Here is a 17,290-nt window from a genome sequence, read left to right as displayed (position 1 = left end):
ATATGGCAGTCTCATGTCTGCTTGAGACCGCCTAAGCAGGGATCCAAGTTCCAGAAATATTTGCATTTGAAGTTAGTAAACTGGATGTCAGAGGCTTTTTGGGGTGCGGGGGAGGGTGGTGGTAGAAGTGATCTGGTCCTCTTTGCCCCTTTTCCACTTTTTCTCCGCTTCTGAGGGGTACCTCGCTGCTGATCTAATGAGTGGCGGTGCCATTTTACTGGAACAGTTAACTTAGGAGAATTGCTTTGTTTTCTGCCAGTACTGAATGGATTTGTCAGAGCATAGTAAGCATATGTGAATCTTAGTTTACATGAGAATCCTTATTCATGGATTTTTTTCCTAAGTCAGATCCTCTTGGGAATTACACATTTGTTGTATATGTTGTCCTCATAGCTTGACAGCATTTTAAACTGAATTTTAACGCCAGCTTACCATTCCCGCACATAGAAAACTCTGATCACTTCATGTGATTGCCGATATGTCATAAAGACTCTTGTCAACATCTTTGTGTTAGGACCTATGTGATTATCTAAACTGGCTAGCTAAGGGCAGTCTGTGGCATGCATCATTCCAGCCCAACCTCATACAGACCCTATAGATCATTGGGTTACTTTGAGGTCACTCAAGGAAAAAAAAAATTCATCTGCTAATGGCAAAGGGTTACTCTTTGGTGTCATTCTTGATGTCCTAGTCAAAGGACAATACTAATATTGGGAGGTGCTGAGATAGGCAGCGGGGTAGGGAAGTTATGTCAGGTGATGACTTCCAAGAAAACTTTGTAGGTCAGTAAGGAAGTAGTAGGGACGTGGGACGTCAGACATAATAGCCCCCTTCTTACATTAGAGGATTATCATGTGGAATAGAAATTTAACTAGTTTTCCTTCCAACAGGTGGTAGTTTTATTCAAAATAAAGAATTATTTTTATCAACAAGGGTTACTACCTCCAGGTCAGTTGGTTTCTTGTGAGACAGTCATGTCTCTGTTCCTGAATATTTCTCAGCAGGGTCTTTATTTGTACCAGTCAGATTTGGGAGAGGGAATTTCATCATCATGCAGGTGTTTAAGCTAGATAAATACTGTTGTTTTTCAGCTCAAATATTCTATGACTCTGTCAATAATTCCTTTTAAAAATATGTTTTCTCTGGCCATTAGCATGCAGTTTTCTTGTATAGAGAATCTATACTTGCACATAATTTGTACTATGTGTGGAGGAGGAGAAAAGGAAGAAAAGGAAATGGAGCTGTAGTTGAGTTTCCCACAGGGGTAGCATTGTGTTTACAGTGTCACAATCATCTCTGACCCCTTCCTTCCTTCCTTTAATATCCAAGTTGGTTCTATCAAAGACACCCAGATAGAAATTTGCAAACAAATTGGAAGTAATCTTGTCCTCAGACTCCCATTGTGTGTGCTTCTCTGGTCTCTAATGGGACTTGCTAGACCGTACACATTCTGTATTTGGTACGTATCTCACTTCTGCTAGTAAAGAATATATTAGCTCAGTGAGATCAGGGACTTATCTTTGTTTTCTTACAGGGTCTAAGACAGTGTGTAGCAAAGAGTAGGCACTAAGTAAATATTCTGTGAATTGAACTAAAAAAGTAATGAATCTGCCACAAAACCTATAGAGGATTTTGATGACAAGATATTGAGGTCATAGGTTTTTGGTGGAGGAAATGAAAATGTACGTAGCTAACTTGGATTAAAAAGTAATGATAATACTGAGAAAAGTTCAGACAATGTGTTTGGGGAGTTATGGAAATGGAGAGACTAAAACAAATCTAAAATGGCGAGGGTATCAATTTACTGGGCCTAGAGAATAGGTTAGAAGCTTAAGAGACAGAGAGGACATTCTAGCTAGGAGGAAATTATAAGAGCAGAAATCTACAGAGGATAGAGAGTAGAAGACTTGTTTAGGAATAATGGTCAGCTAGCTGAGGCTGGGATAGTAGAACCACTGGAGATTCTTTGAAAGATTATTTATTTATTTATTTATTTGAAAGACACAGAGAGAGTTTGCATGTGTACTTGAGCAGGGGGTGGGAGAGGGACAAGCAGACTCCATGCTGAGCAAGATCCCAATTGAGCAAGATTCCATCTCGGAGCTGAATCTCATGATCATGACCTGAGCCAAAATCAAGAGTCAGACGCTTAACCAACTGAGACACCCAGGCGCCCTGAACCTTTGGAGTTTCTTATGGAAGGGAATGACATGATCAGCTCTGTGAACTGGAGAGGCATTGATGGAAGAAATAGATTCGAGAGATAGATAGAGAGTGGTAGAATTAGTAAAATTTGGTAAACACTTGAAGGTGAAGGATGAGTCGGGTGGCATTACTGAAGACTTTGGGCTTCTCATTTGATTGTATGGGAGGTGGAGTTCTTGACGTAAGGAGTCCTGGAGGAGAATGGGGGAAAGGTAGTAGTTTAGTTTTGGTCATGAACAGTTTCAGTACCTGTGATATACTACCAGCTGGTGGGCAGTGTAAGTCTGGATCTTAGAATTTTAAAGCTGAATATACAGATTTTTGATTCTTCAACTCATGGGACTGGATAAAATAATTCCCAAGTAGAGTTTCAGAGTGAGAGAAGGTGAGAAAGGCCAAGAACAGAATTTCAAGATTAGTGGAAGAAGAGAAGAGTTAGGGGAGGAATAATCCACAAAGTAGAATAATCACAGAAGAGTATTGTTTCCGAAGCCAGCGAGAAAGTGCAGAGAAAGTGGGATTTTCAGATGCTGCTGAAAGGTCAAATGAATAGAAAGGGAACCAAGGATTGGCAGTTAGGAGGTCATAGCTGACTTCGGAGAGTAATTTCAGTAAATAAGATGGGGGCAAGAGCTGGATTAGATTGAAGAATAGTTGTGTTCTAAGCTGTGAAAACACCAAGACCAACACCATTTGGTGAAAACACCAAATTTCATGAAATTTAGAGGTAAATGGAAAGATATAGATAGTAATTTATGGAGAGAGGGGGCCAAAGAAAGATTGTGTTTAGAAAGGCTGAGACTGGATGGAGTTTATTTGGAGGATGAGGGTATGAATTGAGAGATGAAAGATTGAAGTGATGACAGAGAGGAGCCATATAATGAAGTAAATTAAAGGTCTAGAAGAGGTTACAGTTAGTGTGATCAAATGCAGATGTGTACAGTGTGGCCTTGAAGTAGACAGAGGGGCACTTAAGAAATCTGAAACAGGAATAAGGTGAATAACGATTTTTTTTTTTAGGCTCAGTATAGTTATTTTTCTTTACTGTATAACCATGTAGATATCAAAGTATAGTTCAATTAAGAAAAGCTATTCTGTTATATACATCTGAATTTATCTGACCAAAATATGCGGGAAAGCATTAATCAATACATGATCAATATATATTGAAGAGACTCAAAAATCAATGTGAACGAGGCATGAATGGCTTTTTAGGACCAGTGTTCTAAATATTTTCATTCTGGAGACAGCCAGGAAATGAGTTAGCAGAACCTCTTTAGCGTCTGGCATGAAAAGGATCCAGAAAAAAGAAGTTAATGTTTTTCTATTTTATTACCAGTTTCAAATTATAATACTAGTAACTCCATCTGAGGCTTTGGAAACACTAGAAGTACTCAGTATTTTCCTGTTCGGTCTATATATTTGATCTAGTTAGCAACAGTAAGGTCCAAGAGTAATTTTTATAAACACAAAACTTACTCAGAACTCAAATTCTTTATGAAAATGCTATAGCACTTGAGCTCAGGAGTTTGCTATACTGATAATCTGTGACTGCCAACAAACACTTTCATTTTCAGTAGCATTGATAATAAAGCTATAATATAGGTTGTAAGCATAGTAGAAATAACATATAATTTAACGACAATTTTTAATAATTTAAAGACAAAAGGACTTTCTTTTTCTTAGATAACAATCTTGTAAGTACAGGTGACCCTGGAACAGTGGATGAGGGTAGAGAGTGAAGGGGTCTGACACCCCAAGCAGTCAGAAATCCAGTGTAACTTTTTTTTTTTTTTTTTTGAAGATTTTTATTTATTATTTGACAGAGAAAGATACAGTGAGTGAGAGAGGGAACACAAGTAGGGGGAGTGAGAGAGGAAGAAGCAGGCTTCCCGCTGAGCTGGGAGCCTGATGCGGGGCTTGATCCCCGGACCCTGGGATCATGACCTGAGCTGAAGGCAGACACTTAACAAGTGAGCCACCCAGGTGCCCCTCCAGTGTAACTTTTGACTCTCCCAAAACTTAACTACCAGTAGCCTACTCTTGACCAGAAGCCTAACCAATAACAGCACTTAATATGTATCTTATATGTTGTGTCTATTATATACTATATTACAGTAAAGTAAGCTAGAGAAAAAATGTTAGTAGGAAACTCATGAGGAAGAGAAAACACATTTATAGTACTGTGAAAATCTGTGTGCCAGTGGACCCGTGCATTTCATACCCATGTGTTCAAGGGTCAGCTGTATTTAGGTGTGTTGGGGAAGTTCACACACATTGGCTCTGTGTTCATGCAGTGGCTTTCTTATCAGGCAGCAGCAGTGGCACTTTCCTCCCTGATTCATGCTTTGGATGAATTAGACATGGTGGCCGTAGTTCGATATGCCTATGACAGAAGAGCTAATCCTCAAGTTGGCATGGCATTTCCTTATATCAAGGACACCTATGAGGTAAAACCCATAGTTCTTTCATGTTAATTTTTTTCCACCAGTTCCTTTGTTCCAAACAGTACTTCTCAGCTCGTAATGTGCCTGGGAATGACTTGGGGTTCAGATTCTGTAGGTCTGGAGTGCTGCCTGAGATTGTGCGTTTCTCACAAATTCCCAAGTAAGGCTGACGCAGATGGTCTGTGAACCACACTTCCAGTTGTAATGAAAGAGCGTAAGTGTAAGGAGCTTATTATTAAACCAGATCAGTGAAGGTGACCTGTAACCTTCTGCTTGTCCAATCCAGTGACCTCTTAGTTCTCACCCTTCTTGACTTCGCAGAACCTGATGGGGATAGAGAGTGCCCTTACTTTTACAAATGAAGAGTATGGATAAAGGTCAAGGGTATGATTTTTTTGTGGTCCTTGAAAAATTCAGTTCATTTAGGGTTCTCCTGTTGAAAATACAGGCCTAGATTCTTGACCGTCTCCTGTTTCTCAGGGAACTTTCTGCGGTAGGACTGGAAAAGAGAAGGCAAATACCTTGACTTCCCAATCAGCCTTCCAGTCACTGTGACTTTTCCATTTGTTGTATTGGTCACACATTTTGCAGGTGTTCTGGATAATCTTTCTGTTAAGTATTTTTTTATGTTTAATATTCTTGTACCGTTCACAGTTGTAAACAGTGAAAACAGAAATTAAAGCAGTACCAGACTTGACTTGTCTGATTTTTGAAAATACTTTTGTTGCACCACTTGCATGGCATTTGGGACCAGCTTTACATTTTTTCCATTAATTTGGTTTCTGCTTTTACCTCCTCTCTTTCTCCTTAGTGTTTAATATATGTGCAGCTGCCTTTTATGGAAGACTTGCGACAATACATGTTTTCATCTTTGAAAAATAATAAGAAATATATTCCTACAGGTGAGTTTATTTTCATTTTGCTCATTAATTGGCTCTAAAGGTAGACTGTCCTTGGGAAATCACCTGCCTGCAGTTACTGATTGGGGCCGGGGGCCTCCACAGGGTGGAATTACTTGGACTCTAGCCGTGCTCATGCTCATACACAGTGGTGATGAAGGTGGTGCATCATGTTTTTTCATAGTGGGGATAGGTTTGCCCTGAACTCTCCAAACACTGTCTGGTTTCCCGCTCTGACTCACAGCTTGTAGCTAGGGAGCAGCTTGTTGGAGGTGGATGTACATTCTCCAGTGCTGAACCAGTTTGCCCTCTGCTGAAGTGAGCTGACGTGCAGTGTCAAAGCTGTGACTGTAGTGTCCTATGTAAAATATGATGTAACTAACTGAACTGAAAAGTTAAGTTTTGGACATTACCTTTTCTTTGTTCTTTCTTTGCAGTTTATACGAACCCTCCACGCTGCTTTGTTCCTTGATTCTAGGAGTTACTTTGAGCATGATGAGAAAAGGCCTTTATTATGCATCTGGCAGTGAGTGTCAGGGTGCCGCCTGGAATGGTTCACACAGATATCAAATCCTATCTTAGTCATAGTTTAAGACAGCTGCAATAAAATATCAGAGTGGGCTGAATGTAGAGAATATATATACCAAAAAGAACACAAAATAGTGAGTAGATGTTTTGGTTTGAAAGTTTAAATCTGTGTCATTGTAGGACTAGGGAGTTGTGAGTTGAGTCTCAGAGATGGGTTCTCTGTTTGTTTTTTTGGTTAGATCCTTGAGGAGCAGTGCACTGTAGAAAAGCCGAGAACCCAATAGGCCCAAGGGCTTGTGTCTTCACCTTCTAGAAATGAGTCCTTCTGCATCATGGTGGGGCCAGGCATGGACTTGAATGTATAGAAGCCTCCACTGTGTTACAATATTATTTCTCTCTGTGTTGATAATTTCAAACATTAAATGAGTAGACATTTGAAAAAAGAGAACTTCGTGGAGAAATTATTGCATGGACATAAATCACTCGCTTGGGATCTAAAATGTGAAGTATCTTTCAGTCTCTTGATTTATTTTCTGTGAGTTTGCATATTTTTATTTGCATGTTGTCCATTGGGAAATGGATTGTTGAAACTGTTTGACCTTTGTCCCAGTAGATATTTACGTAGAGGTGTCTTGATGCTCGTTTGACGTAGCAGGTGAAAGTCACTGAATGTTCACATGTGCAGGTGCAGCTTCCAACCTGTTGCCAGGAGGGCTCTGCAATAGTCAATTTAAAATGGTGACGCCATGCCAGTGTCTGAAACCTCCCCTGGAAAGTCCAAAAATGGGATAGAAACATATTAGGATAAAAGTCTGTAGTATGCTCTTTCATTTTGTAGTACAAGAGATACTTGAAAAGGTGAAGAACAGAAGCACAATGGGCTTTTTAGGAACGGCTTACTCTTTTCTACCTTTTGCCTAATGGCTGTGAATGATCCAGAAACAGCGCTTCAGCTTTTAACAGCTGTTTGAATCAGCAGAATGGAAGCTACACAATAGTGGTTTAGGTAGAAGTGTTCTGGAAAGTGTTGCCTTTTATCCCCATTGCCTTGGACTGTGCCATTTTTGTTGCATTGGTAGATTTTTTTTTTTTAAAGATTTTATTTATTTATCTGACAGAGAGAGAGAGATCACAAGTAGGCAGGGAGGCAGGCAGAGAGAGGAGGAAGCAGGCTCTCCGCGGAGCAGAGAGCCTGATGCGGGGCTTGATTCCAGGATCCTGGGATCATGACCTGAGCCGAAGGCAGAGGCTTTAACCCACTGAGCCACCCAGGTGCCCTGCATTGGTAGATTTTTATGGAGAAGCACTTGCTTTCTGTTAGGTATTAGGAGAGAGGTAACGAAGATGTCATGTTTCTGCTCTCAAGGATCTTACAGTTTGAATGGAGCGGGGTAAGGCATGGATGCACGTGTGCATACAGGCTGTGAGGTCTGTGAGGGGAGAGAGCTTGTTCTGACTTGGGGAGATTGGGAAGGAGTCCACTCCCTCGGGTCTCCTGGTGTCTTCCCGTTAGGTTTTCCTGTCTTCCTCTTAGTTACCCTGATACAAGTTATAGGAAATCCTTGTAAAGCTTATGTCTCGTCACCAAAGGTATTTTCTTTTTCTTCTTCATGTTTTTCTCTTTTAGCTAATTACTAATTTTTTGAATATACTAACTCATTGAATACTGAATATTTCGAGTCTCCATATAGAAGTTGGGTTTTGTATGTCTGTGATTCTTCCTCTGGAACAAACTTTTTGGCTTTCAGGATGATACTACACTGCAGAAGTTCACCGAGTGGACCTAGGAGACCAGCTACTCTAAATAGCTCTTTTTACAAAAGAGAACACCAAGACTCAGGTTAAGTGACTTGCGTAACTAGAGACTACTTTTTGGCCAAGCCCGGAGTGTATATAACCTGCTGGTAATCCTGGATCTCTGGAAAGCATTTATTTTAGTGGAGAGCAGTGGAGGTAATCATTTTTCTTTGTGTATTCTGTTTATGTTTGTTTTAGAGGCTCAGTTGAGTGCAGTAGATGCCCTCATTGACTCCATGAGCTTGGTAAAGAAAGGTGACAAGGAGGACACCATTGAAGACTTGTTTCCAACCAGCAAAATCCCAAATCCTCAGTTTCAGAGATTATTTCAGGTAAGAGAGAAAAGATGAACCAGTCTTTTTGTTTTTTTGTTTTTTTGTTTTGTTTGTTTGTTTTTTTAAATGAAAGAGACCTGAGTGAAAAGTTAGTGTAATTGACCAGTCCCAAACAAGCATCTTTGCCCTCTGAGAGCTTCAGTTGCTTTATTTAATGGAAGAATAATAACCTTCCTCTAAAAAAGATAAAAATACTCTGAACTGTTAGGAAGAAAGAAAAAAAGAAAAAGAAAAAAAAGTTAGGATACTTGAAAAATTATTTTTTGGGGCACCTGGGTGGCTCAGTTGGTTAAGAGTCCTTCGGCTTAGGCTCAGGTCATGATCCCAGAGTCTGGGGATTGAGCCCTCTGGGCTTCCTGCTCAGCAAGGAGTCTGCTTCTCTATCTAACCCTGCACCCTGCTTGTGCTCTCAGACATTCTCTCTCAAATAAATAAGTTAAAAATGTTTAAAAAGAAAAGTTCTTTTTCTGGAGGAAGCCTAGTTTTCTTTTTTTTTTTTTTAAGGGAGTTTTTTAAATAAAAAGCAGATTGTTCTTTTATGCCTTTTCTAGGATTTCCTCCTTTGTTTTATACAAATGAGACTTTGCTTTGTTTTTAATATCCAGATAGTTGGAGAATTTTTGTGAACTGTATAACAATATTAGAGAAGTTTTTCAGTACCACATCTGTCAAAATTTCATAACTAAAGTTAGCATGGAGGTCAGATCAAAAGGTTATAGTATGAAATTATTAAAGAGTATCTACAATATAGAAAACTGTAAAATAGGTATTTTTGAGTCTTGACCCAAAGGAGTTGGAAGGTGGAGATTGGATTAAGGGAACCAGAAGGCTGACAAGAGAGCTGACTTGTGCTAAAGCAGGGGAGGGATGGGCTGAAGGACTATTCCAGTCCCAGATGAAGTTGGTGGCAGTAGTATAGGCCTTTCTGAACCCCACAAAGCTGACAGACCTCACACGCAGCTTTTTCAGTCATGCTCTTCTCCACAGGGGAGTGGAGGACCAACTCTTGCAGGGGTGGGGAAGGTGAGGGAGAGACCACTGACTATCCCTTTCTACTCCTTTCTCAAAGTATCTTTGACTGTCTCAAGTCTATATCAGGGCCTATTGTAATTTTAAGGGATCTCCTACTCAGAAGAAACTGCCTGTTTTTTTTGATGCTTACATTTGCTTTAAGTAGTGAATTAAAATCTTTTCTTCTAAAATTGGAATATAAAGCTTAACATGTAAAAGGCTGAGTCAGTGACTTCTCCAGTATTCTAAGTATAGTCAAGTATACACTACTTGTATAAACTTCTTTGGTGTTTTCGTCAAGTGGACTTCAAGACCTGAAGCTCTTTGTCATTTGTAGGGAAGGGAGGAGCAGACCACTTGGTGTGGAAAGCTTGCAAAAATATCTGGACACTGTAGTGAAAAGTGGAAACATCTAATACTTGGCAGATTTATCTCGGGTGGGTTCTGCCTGCCTCAGTATGCGTTTATTGGGGTTGATGGACAGATAACAGGCCGTAAGCACAGGTATTTGATACCTTTCAAAGCTGCAGGCACTGGCAACTTTGATTTTTACAGCTTACCAACCTTGCTTTCTTTGTGGGGTTGAGTTTTTAACATGGTTTATCTGTACAAGGAATTATTACTACTACAGCATTTATAAATCGAATTCACTTTTCTTTTTTAAAACAAATACTTATTGAGGACTAACATTGTGCCATGAGTTAAAGATAGAATAAGTTCACTTCTTGAAAGGAGCCCCCCTTACCCCAGAAGAGTGAGAGGAATGGAGATGCAAAACCAATAGGTACAACAGTGATGGGTATAAAACACTGTGGGGAAAAGATTCTTACAAGTGGGTGACTGAGGGGAGGCTTCACTGAGGAAGAAAGGGGATGTGTGATGTGACAGCAACATGGCAGGCAGAAGTAGTAGCATGTGCAGAAGCATGGGAACGTGGAGGAGGGAGCTGGACTTGGGGACCCCCAGATAGTTGCACTTGGCTGCAGAATAGGCTGTGTGGAGCGATGATGGGAAGGGTGGCAGGGAAGGTAAGCTGCAGGTAGATCGTGAGGAGCCAGTCCCCTGGGTGTTACCCTGTAGGCAGTGGGAAGTCCCGGCAGGGTTTTGTCAGCAGGTGGGTGACAGATCTGTAGAAATGGGATTTGACCGTGACATGGAGACAGAGCAGAGACCCATTAGAAAAGGTGCAGTGGGCCCTGTGAAGGCCTGAATTAAATAGTGACAGGGAGAGCAGAGAGGGAAAATGTGAAGGCAGAGGAACTCAGAATTGGAGAGAACAGGATCTTAGCTTGGATGAAGAAGTGTGGAAGGATGGCCTCACTGTCAATGACAATGGGGAATACAGAATGAACACACGGAAAAAGCAGTTTGTGTATTTTTGCAGGGGTTAAATTTGAGCTGTCGGCTATCCCGGTACAGGCACCCAGTGGGAAGTTGGAAGTAGGGATACAGAGCCCAGGAGAGAATTAGGGATTTGAGAGTCGTCTTCATTTGTGTAGAAATAGAAGTGAGCGAGATCCCCTGGGGATGTATGTTGCATGAGAAGAAAAGAGAATGGAGTCCTGAACACCAATGTATGAGTGAATCATTAGGGATAGAGAGAAAAAGAAGGGTTGTTAAAAGACAGAACGAAATGTTCCTGTCACCACCCCCACCCCCACCCACAAAAAGTCAGAGAGGTTGAAAGAACTAGGGAGAAGCTGGTGCCTTGGAAAGCACAGGGAGTGAAGCTTGTCCAGAAGGAAAGAACGACAAGTCAGATGCTGCACACTGGCGAGTGAGGGTGAGCACATGCTGAGGGCCTTTGCTGACCTTGAGGGCCTTCGCTGACCTTGAGGGCCCTTGCTGACTTTGAGGGCTGGGGGCAGGGGGTGGGGATGCCAGTGGAGTAGGGGGGTGGGGACCAGTAGTGGCACAGTCTGGTGCTGGGGGAGAAGGCTCCACTGAGGGAGGGAAAGAGAGAGGGGACATGGGAAGCTAACAAGGATGTGGGGTCCAGGAACGTTCCCTTTATAAATGAAACATTTCATAGCTGAGAGAAAGTGAGCTGGGAGTAAGGGGCAGAAGGATGGAGAGGTTAACCATCAATTTGTTGACAACAGGTTAATTTAATTCTAATTTTGGAAAGAAGTGCTGAAAGATACATTTTGGGGGAAGTATACCCTAACACCAGCCTCTTATTAAATCATTGATACAGTGTCGGTAAAATCAACATATTGGTAGCTTATAAGCTAACCATGGGGCCTGTGGACTTTTTTCCTAGTCTTATTCAAATTGTAAAAATCACATGAAGTAAAAACAGTTCATAAAAGAGAAATAAATTTAAGATTGTAATCTCAGCTCCTCTGCTATTAAAAAGTGTTACTTTCTCATAACTTCCATTTTTAAATGAATTGAGGTTTTTTGAGAGAATGAATTTGATAAGTATCTTGCTTAGTTTTATCTAAAACATATGCTTTGAAAAAACATGAGTGGTTGATGCTTTAGAACACGTCCTGTAGGGTGATGACACTGTTTGAAAGAATTGCCTGGAATTCATACTGAAGATCTGGAATATTGTTTGGTGGGGAGGTTGGGTAGGATATTTGTCCATTGTTTGCCCTAGTTCTTTTCCCAGAAATGTCAGTTGAATATCCCAGAATCTTCCAGAACAGTCTGCTATGTTGGGTGTTGGATTACTGCTTACATCTTGAGGGCTTTCTAAGCTTTGTGGATAATTTAATGACCTGAGGGAGAGCACTGTGAATTAAGAATCATGCACAAGAAGGTTGGGGGTAGATTCACAGGGTTTGGGATCACTTTGGCTTCTCCTTTTGCTTCACATTAAGCGAGCTGATGTTATTGTTGCTCAAGGGAACGTTGAGTAATTAGGAAAGAGGAAAATGGGAATCAGACTCTGAGACAAATGAATCTACTATGGAGAAGGAAGAGTGTGGTTTGGTGTATTGGGATGAGGGGGTGGCACATGAAAAGTTCTAGAGGATTTCAACCTAGACGATATTTACTATTTAAGCTGCAGTTTTTTGTTCTTTAGGATGGATACGTCAGCTTACATTTTTTACAGGGTAGGAAAACAGTGGGGCGGTATGAATCATATACCTTGGGATATTAAACAGTATTTTGAATTATAAGAACTTTTCAGCTCCCTAGTTTTGTTTTGTTTTTTCTTTAAAATTATCGATGTTTAAGTCTTTGAAGGTGGGATTAATAGGAGTCTTGTTCTCCAACTGAATTTTGGAATGTTTCTCTAGCAACGTAAAGAAAAGGTCAGTGAATTGATAGTTTCATTTTGCTTACCTTCCTCTGTTCCTTTGATAGTATTTGCTTTTTTGGGCAGATGCTAGCATCACAGCCAGAAAGCAGTACCAGGGACTGAATATAAGTGCTTTGTCCAGCTCTCCACTCACGGGAGCAGGGCAGAACGAGCCCTGGACTCAATCCCAGCCTTGTTCTTGGGGCCGCTTCCTGACACTTGTGTCAACAAATAGAGTCCTAGGAAAGAATCCTTTATTCCTTCCACCAGTACCTGTTGGCTGCTCATCATTGCCACCCACTGTTTTGGATACCTGACATTCAGCAGTTAACAAGACAAACAAGACCTCTGCTTTTAAGAAGGGAGGTTAAATAATAACTGAACTATAAGATTGACAAGATAACTTTAGATAGTGATAAATGCTTTACAAACTATAAAACAAGGGGGGCAGGAAATAGGTGGGCAGCAGGATGGGAGTAGAGGGGCTCCTTCAGAGTGTCAGGTTGAGCCTCTCTGAGGAGGCGATATTTGAGCAGAGAATAGAAGGATGAAAAAGGGCCAACTCCGTGGAGATCTAGGGGAAGCCCTATGAGGCAGAGAGAGCAATAAACACAGGCCCCAAAGGCTGGGCCGCACTGGCATGGGGGTGAAGCAGGAAGAACCTGGCCTAGTTGGGGTGTGAGAGGGAGGGAGGAAGGATGAGGGAGGCACTGCGGTGTGTGTCACTTCTTCAAGAGAGGGAAGGGCTTGGTTTAAGACAGCTTCGGCTTCACAGAATGGTGGAAATGGATTCAGGGAGACCCATTAGAAGGTGATTGCGGTGGATCCCGCAAGAGGAGATGGTCCCCAGACAAGAGTGATGGGAGAGCACATGGACAGAAGTGGATCAATCGATGAAGAAGAGCCCAAACTCAGCACTCTGGGAGGGTTTGGGACAGACCAGTACTCTCTCTCTCCCGCAGACTTCCTCCTGGGACTCACTGAGCTTGGCAGCTCCACCTGAGCCCCGTTTCACCCCCCAACACATTGTCGTCTAAGATTATGCAAGGGAGAAAGCAGTCTGCTGAGGGGAGCTAGGAGGATTCAACACTTCTGGAATGATGGGTCTTCGGGAGACTAGCCTATTGTCCAGGTGGTAGAAACAGCAGCCTCTTTCTCTAAGATGAGCCTTTTCTCTAAGAGGCCTCCAGCTGATGGCGCTGCCAGGCTCAGAGCTGGTGTCCTGCTAACCCGGGTGCTTTCAAGGCCACATCTTTGTTCCCTGTTACACGTGGTAGGAATCCTGTAGCCCTCACAAACTAAACATGCAGGAGCTCTGATAAAAAAAAGTGCAGTGAAGTCATGTATGATGTCTACATCTGCGTTTCAAAACCCTTCTTCCTCTTCCACAGTGTCTGCTACACAGAGCTTTACATCCCCGGGAGCCTCTGCCCCCAATTCAGCAGCATATTTTGAATATGCTGGACCCCCCCACTGAGGTGACAGCTCAGTGTCAGATTCCGCTCTCTAAAATAAAGACCGTTTTCCCACTGACTGAAGCCATCAAGAAAAAGGATCAAGTGACTGCTCAGGACATTTTCCAAGACAAGTAAGTACTCGATGTAGTTGCACTTGACACTGGAGCATGTGAGACTGGGCAGGTTTTAGAGGACCTCTAGAATTAAGGGTTGCCTATGGGTCTGTGCTTGAAGGAGGAAACCTTTTGATGTTTGACCCTTGCATTGAAAGTAGTCGTTTCTCCTATCTGTCCATTATAGATCTATTACGCTTACAAATTCACCTGGAATTTCTTTCTTTTCTTTCTTTCTTTTTTTTTTTCTATCTGGAATTTAGAGCTGTCTTCTGGGTTGTTGATATTTTGATCAGCATCACAGTCTTGGTGTTTTATGTTTAATGGGAAGGCTAAACAGTTTTTGAACATCTAAGACCAACCTTTACTGTTTTTAAAGTAGGATACTGGGAATGAGAGGACAGGCGTCAAGGTCATAAGGTTTTTCAGTTGGGAGGCTGGCATCCGAGAATAGCAATGAGACTTTTGGAGGAAAAGTGGGAGGGAGGATGAAAACCTAGCTCTTCTTTAGCTGTGCTCATACCGTATCAGTGATGTACCTGGGTATGCCAGGAGGAAGGGAGTTGTAGTTTAAGGACTGCAAAATGCTTTTCCTACCATCAAGCTTTGAAGTAGCTGAATAAAGTTTTTCCCCTCATCAGATTCTGTTCACAGTCTGTGTCAGTTTCCATTCAAAGCAAAACAAAAACCATAAGAAGTTATGGTTGATGATCTGGAATCATTTGGGTGTATAACATTGATTTTTGCCAGGTGTGGGTTCAGTTATTGGTGACTTTTCTCCCCAAATCAAAATGATCTATTCATTTCTTTAGGTTACATTCTGAGAGTCAGTTATAGACCATAATTTTTTTCCCCTTTTTTTCTTATTTCCTTTCCACACATGTATCTTTATTGACAAACTAAAGCATATTGTTTGTAAATACCCCGTTGGAAGAGCACAGAATAATTTTCAGAAACCATCACAGGGTTTCTGTAAATTATTAAGTTATTGAAATATTTTCCAAGTTGAATAGAAAGTTTTGCGTCTTCTGTGGCTCTTTATAGAGGTTAATACCCCAGGCTTTGTCGGAACTGAAAATAAAAAATCATGGCATTGGTATATTCTGTCATGTGTGTTCCTAACACATCCTGGAGAGGTGTTTCTTTCTCTTTACACAGGAAGACTGTCACTAAAAATCCACTTTCTTTCTCCTCTCCTTATCTAGTATATCCCTCTGGATTGGGATTTTAGAACAGCGCTGCGTACTTCTGAGTCCCTTTCTGCCTGAGACAGGTTTGTGGTGGTTTCGCTGCAGTCAGGTGGCTGTTCTCTCTCTGTGTATTAAAGCTCCAGTTCATGATCTTGATTACCTTCTGGTGTTGTGGGAAAGAAATGGGCCGTTTTTTCCTCCTCTCGTTGATTAAAATGTAAATTAGCTGGTTAAAAAACACACCACGAAGGCCGGGAAGACTGTTGTTCTGTGATTTGATCCCCGCAGTGATTACACCTTCAGCTCTGTTCCTCCTGCTCACTGTTTGAGGAAGCTGGAGCGCGCGGGCTGCTGGTGCTCTCCTCCCATAGTGGTTTGCGACAGGGCCAAGTTATCAGCCCCGGGCCTGGGAATTATCTCGCTCACACACACCTACTCACATGCCTGTTCTCAGCCCTTTCTTCTCAGAAATCTTCCAGGTTTTTAAGAACTGCAGAAATGACTCATTTAACAAATATTTATTGAGTCGTTCCTGTATTTATGAAGAATGACTCAGTCTCTTCTGCAAGGTTCTTAAACCCCTCAATTTTAATGATGCAGCTTCAGTCAGCTTTAGAGGTGGTCTCCCTACCAGGGAAAAATTGCTAACAATGGCTATGTTTTTGTGTCTACTCAGCACCTCCGTATTCACGGTACATAGTTCCATTGTAGAGGTGAGGGGCTAAGATTGGAGAGTGGGCAAATGTCTGTGAGGAGGTGTCAGGCCAAGACAGGAGTCCTGCACTGGGAATCACCAGTTTTTATTCCAGCTTTGGCACTCTTGATCTGATTTTGGTTAATTTACCTTTACGAGAGTTTCTCCACATAAAAACAGCCTCATCTCGAGATATTTTAACCATGAAATTACAGATACTGAAGCTGTTTGAACTATTTGAAAGGAAGGCAGGAGTCAGAACCCAAAGCAGTAATAGTATCATTATCCAATAAAACATGAAATATTTGAGAAGATCTAGTACTCATGCTGGACCTATTGAAGCCTGAGTGTTAGGAGTGATTTCATTCATTTCAAGAAGGGGGGCACCTGGGTGGCTCAGTGGGATAAGGCTGCTGCCTTCGGCTCGGGTCATGGTCCCGGGGTCCTGGGATCGAGCCCCGCATCTGGCTTCCCCCTCTCTCTTCCTGCCTCTCTGCCTACTTGTGATCTCTGTCCGTCAAGTAAATAAATAAAATCTTTAAAAAAAAAAAGAAGGTAAGAGCACCATCTGACAATGTAGTCCCAAAATGCACTTTTACCCCTACCATATGAAAGCATTGCTTCTCTCAGTGTTGCTGCACACCATTGAAAGGATAATGTCTGTTGGATAGGGAACTTGAACGTGAGAATTATGACATTGGAGGTCTAATTCTGTTTGTGCACCTAACTCCTATGTGATCTTGATTTCTTTTTGTCTCTGCGCAGATACAGCCTAAACTTTTCTCCTCTTTTCAAGTCCCTTAAGATCCTCCCCACATATCCTCAGCGACCAGCCTCACCTGGTTACTGGTATAGAACTCAGACTCCAGAGTCTGACAGTGTGAGTTGGTCCCCTTGCTCTGCAGTGTGACCGTTGGTGCAAGCTGCTTGTCCACCCTAAGCCTCAGTTTCCACCTGGGTAAATAGGGTTGCTGGGAATAGTTCTCATGGAGTTGTCGTGAGGGTTAATTGAGTAATATATGCTGTTGACTACTGGAGGGCTAGAACCCAATACAGTGCCTAACACATAGAAAGCATACAGTGTTGGTGAGGAAACGATTTACAAAATCTTTGTCATGTCCCTGGCATGTTCGAGATGACTCCGATGGTGATAACAATGTCATAAGGAAGATAGAGGCCCGTAGGTGGAATGCGTCAGTTCTGTGGCCCATTTCCTCTAAAAATATACCTGTGCTGCATCTGCCTTCACTTACTTTTTTCCTTGTTTCTTTTTTTTTTTAAGATTTTATTTATTTGAATGAGACAGTAAGTGTGCATACAAGTGGGGGAAGGGACAGACAGAGAGGGAGCAACAGACCCTC

General features: G+C 41.8%; 1 protein-coding gene across 2 annotated transcripts in view; it reads left to right on the top strand.

Moving 5' to 3' along the window:
- XRCC5 (X-ray repair cross complementing 5) overlaps nucleotides 1–17,290 on the top strand; it is an 89,859-nt gene that overhangs the window by 24,877 nt on the left and 47,692 nt on the right. For both annotated transcript variants that reach the window (XR_013966527.1, XM_080798264.1), the window contains exons 11-14: nucleotides 4,518–4,655; nucleotides 5,464–5,554; nucleotides 8,075–8,208; nucleotides 13,867–14,063. Coding sequence is in view for 1 of the 2 variants with exons in the window: in XM_080798264.1 (XP_080654390.1) it covers nucleotides 4,518–4,655; nucleotides 5,464–5,554; nucleotides 8,075–8,208; nucleotides 13,867–14,063 (560 nt within the window). In the remaining variant the exon portion in view is untranslated. The remainder of the gene's footprint in view (nucleotides 1–4,517; nucleotides 4,656–5,463; nucleotides 5,555–8,074; nucleotides 8,209–13,866; nucleotides 14,064–17,290) is intronic.

Source organism: Martes martes, assembly GCF_963455335.1.
Source record: "Martes martes genome assembly, chromosome: 3".
NCBI lineage: Eukaryota > Metazoa > Chordata > Mammalia > Carnivora > Mustelidae > Martes > Martes martes.
This window is presented reverse-complemented; position numbering and strand designations above follow the sequence as displayed.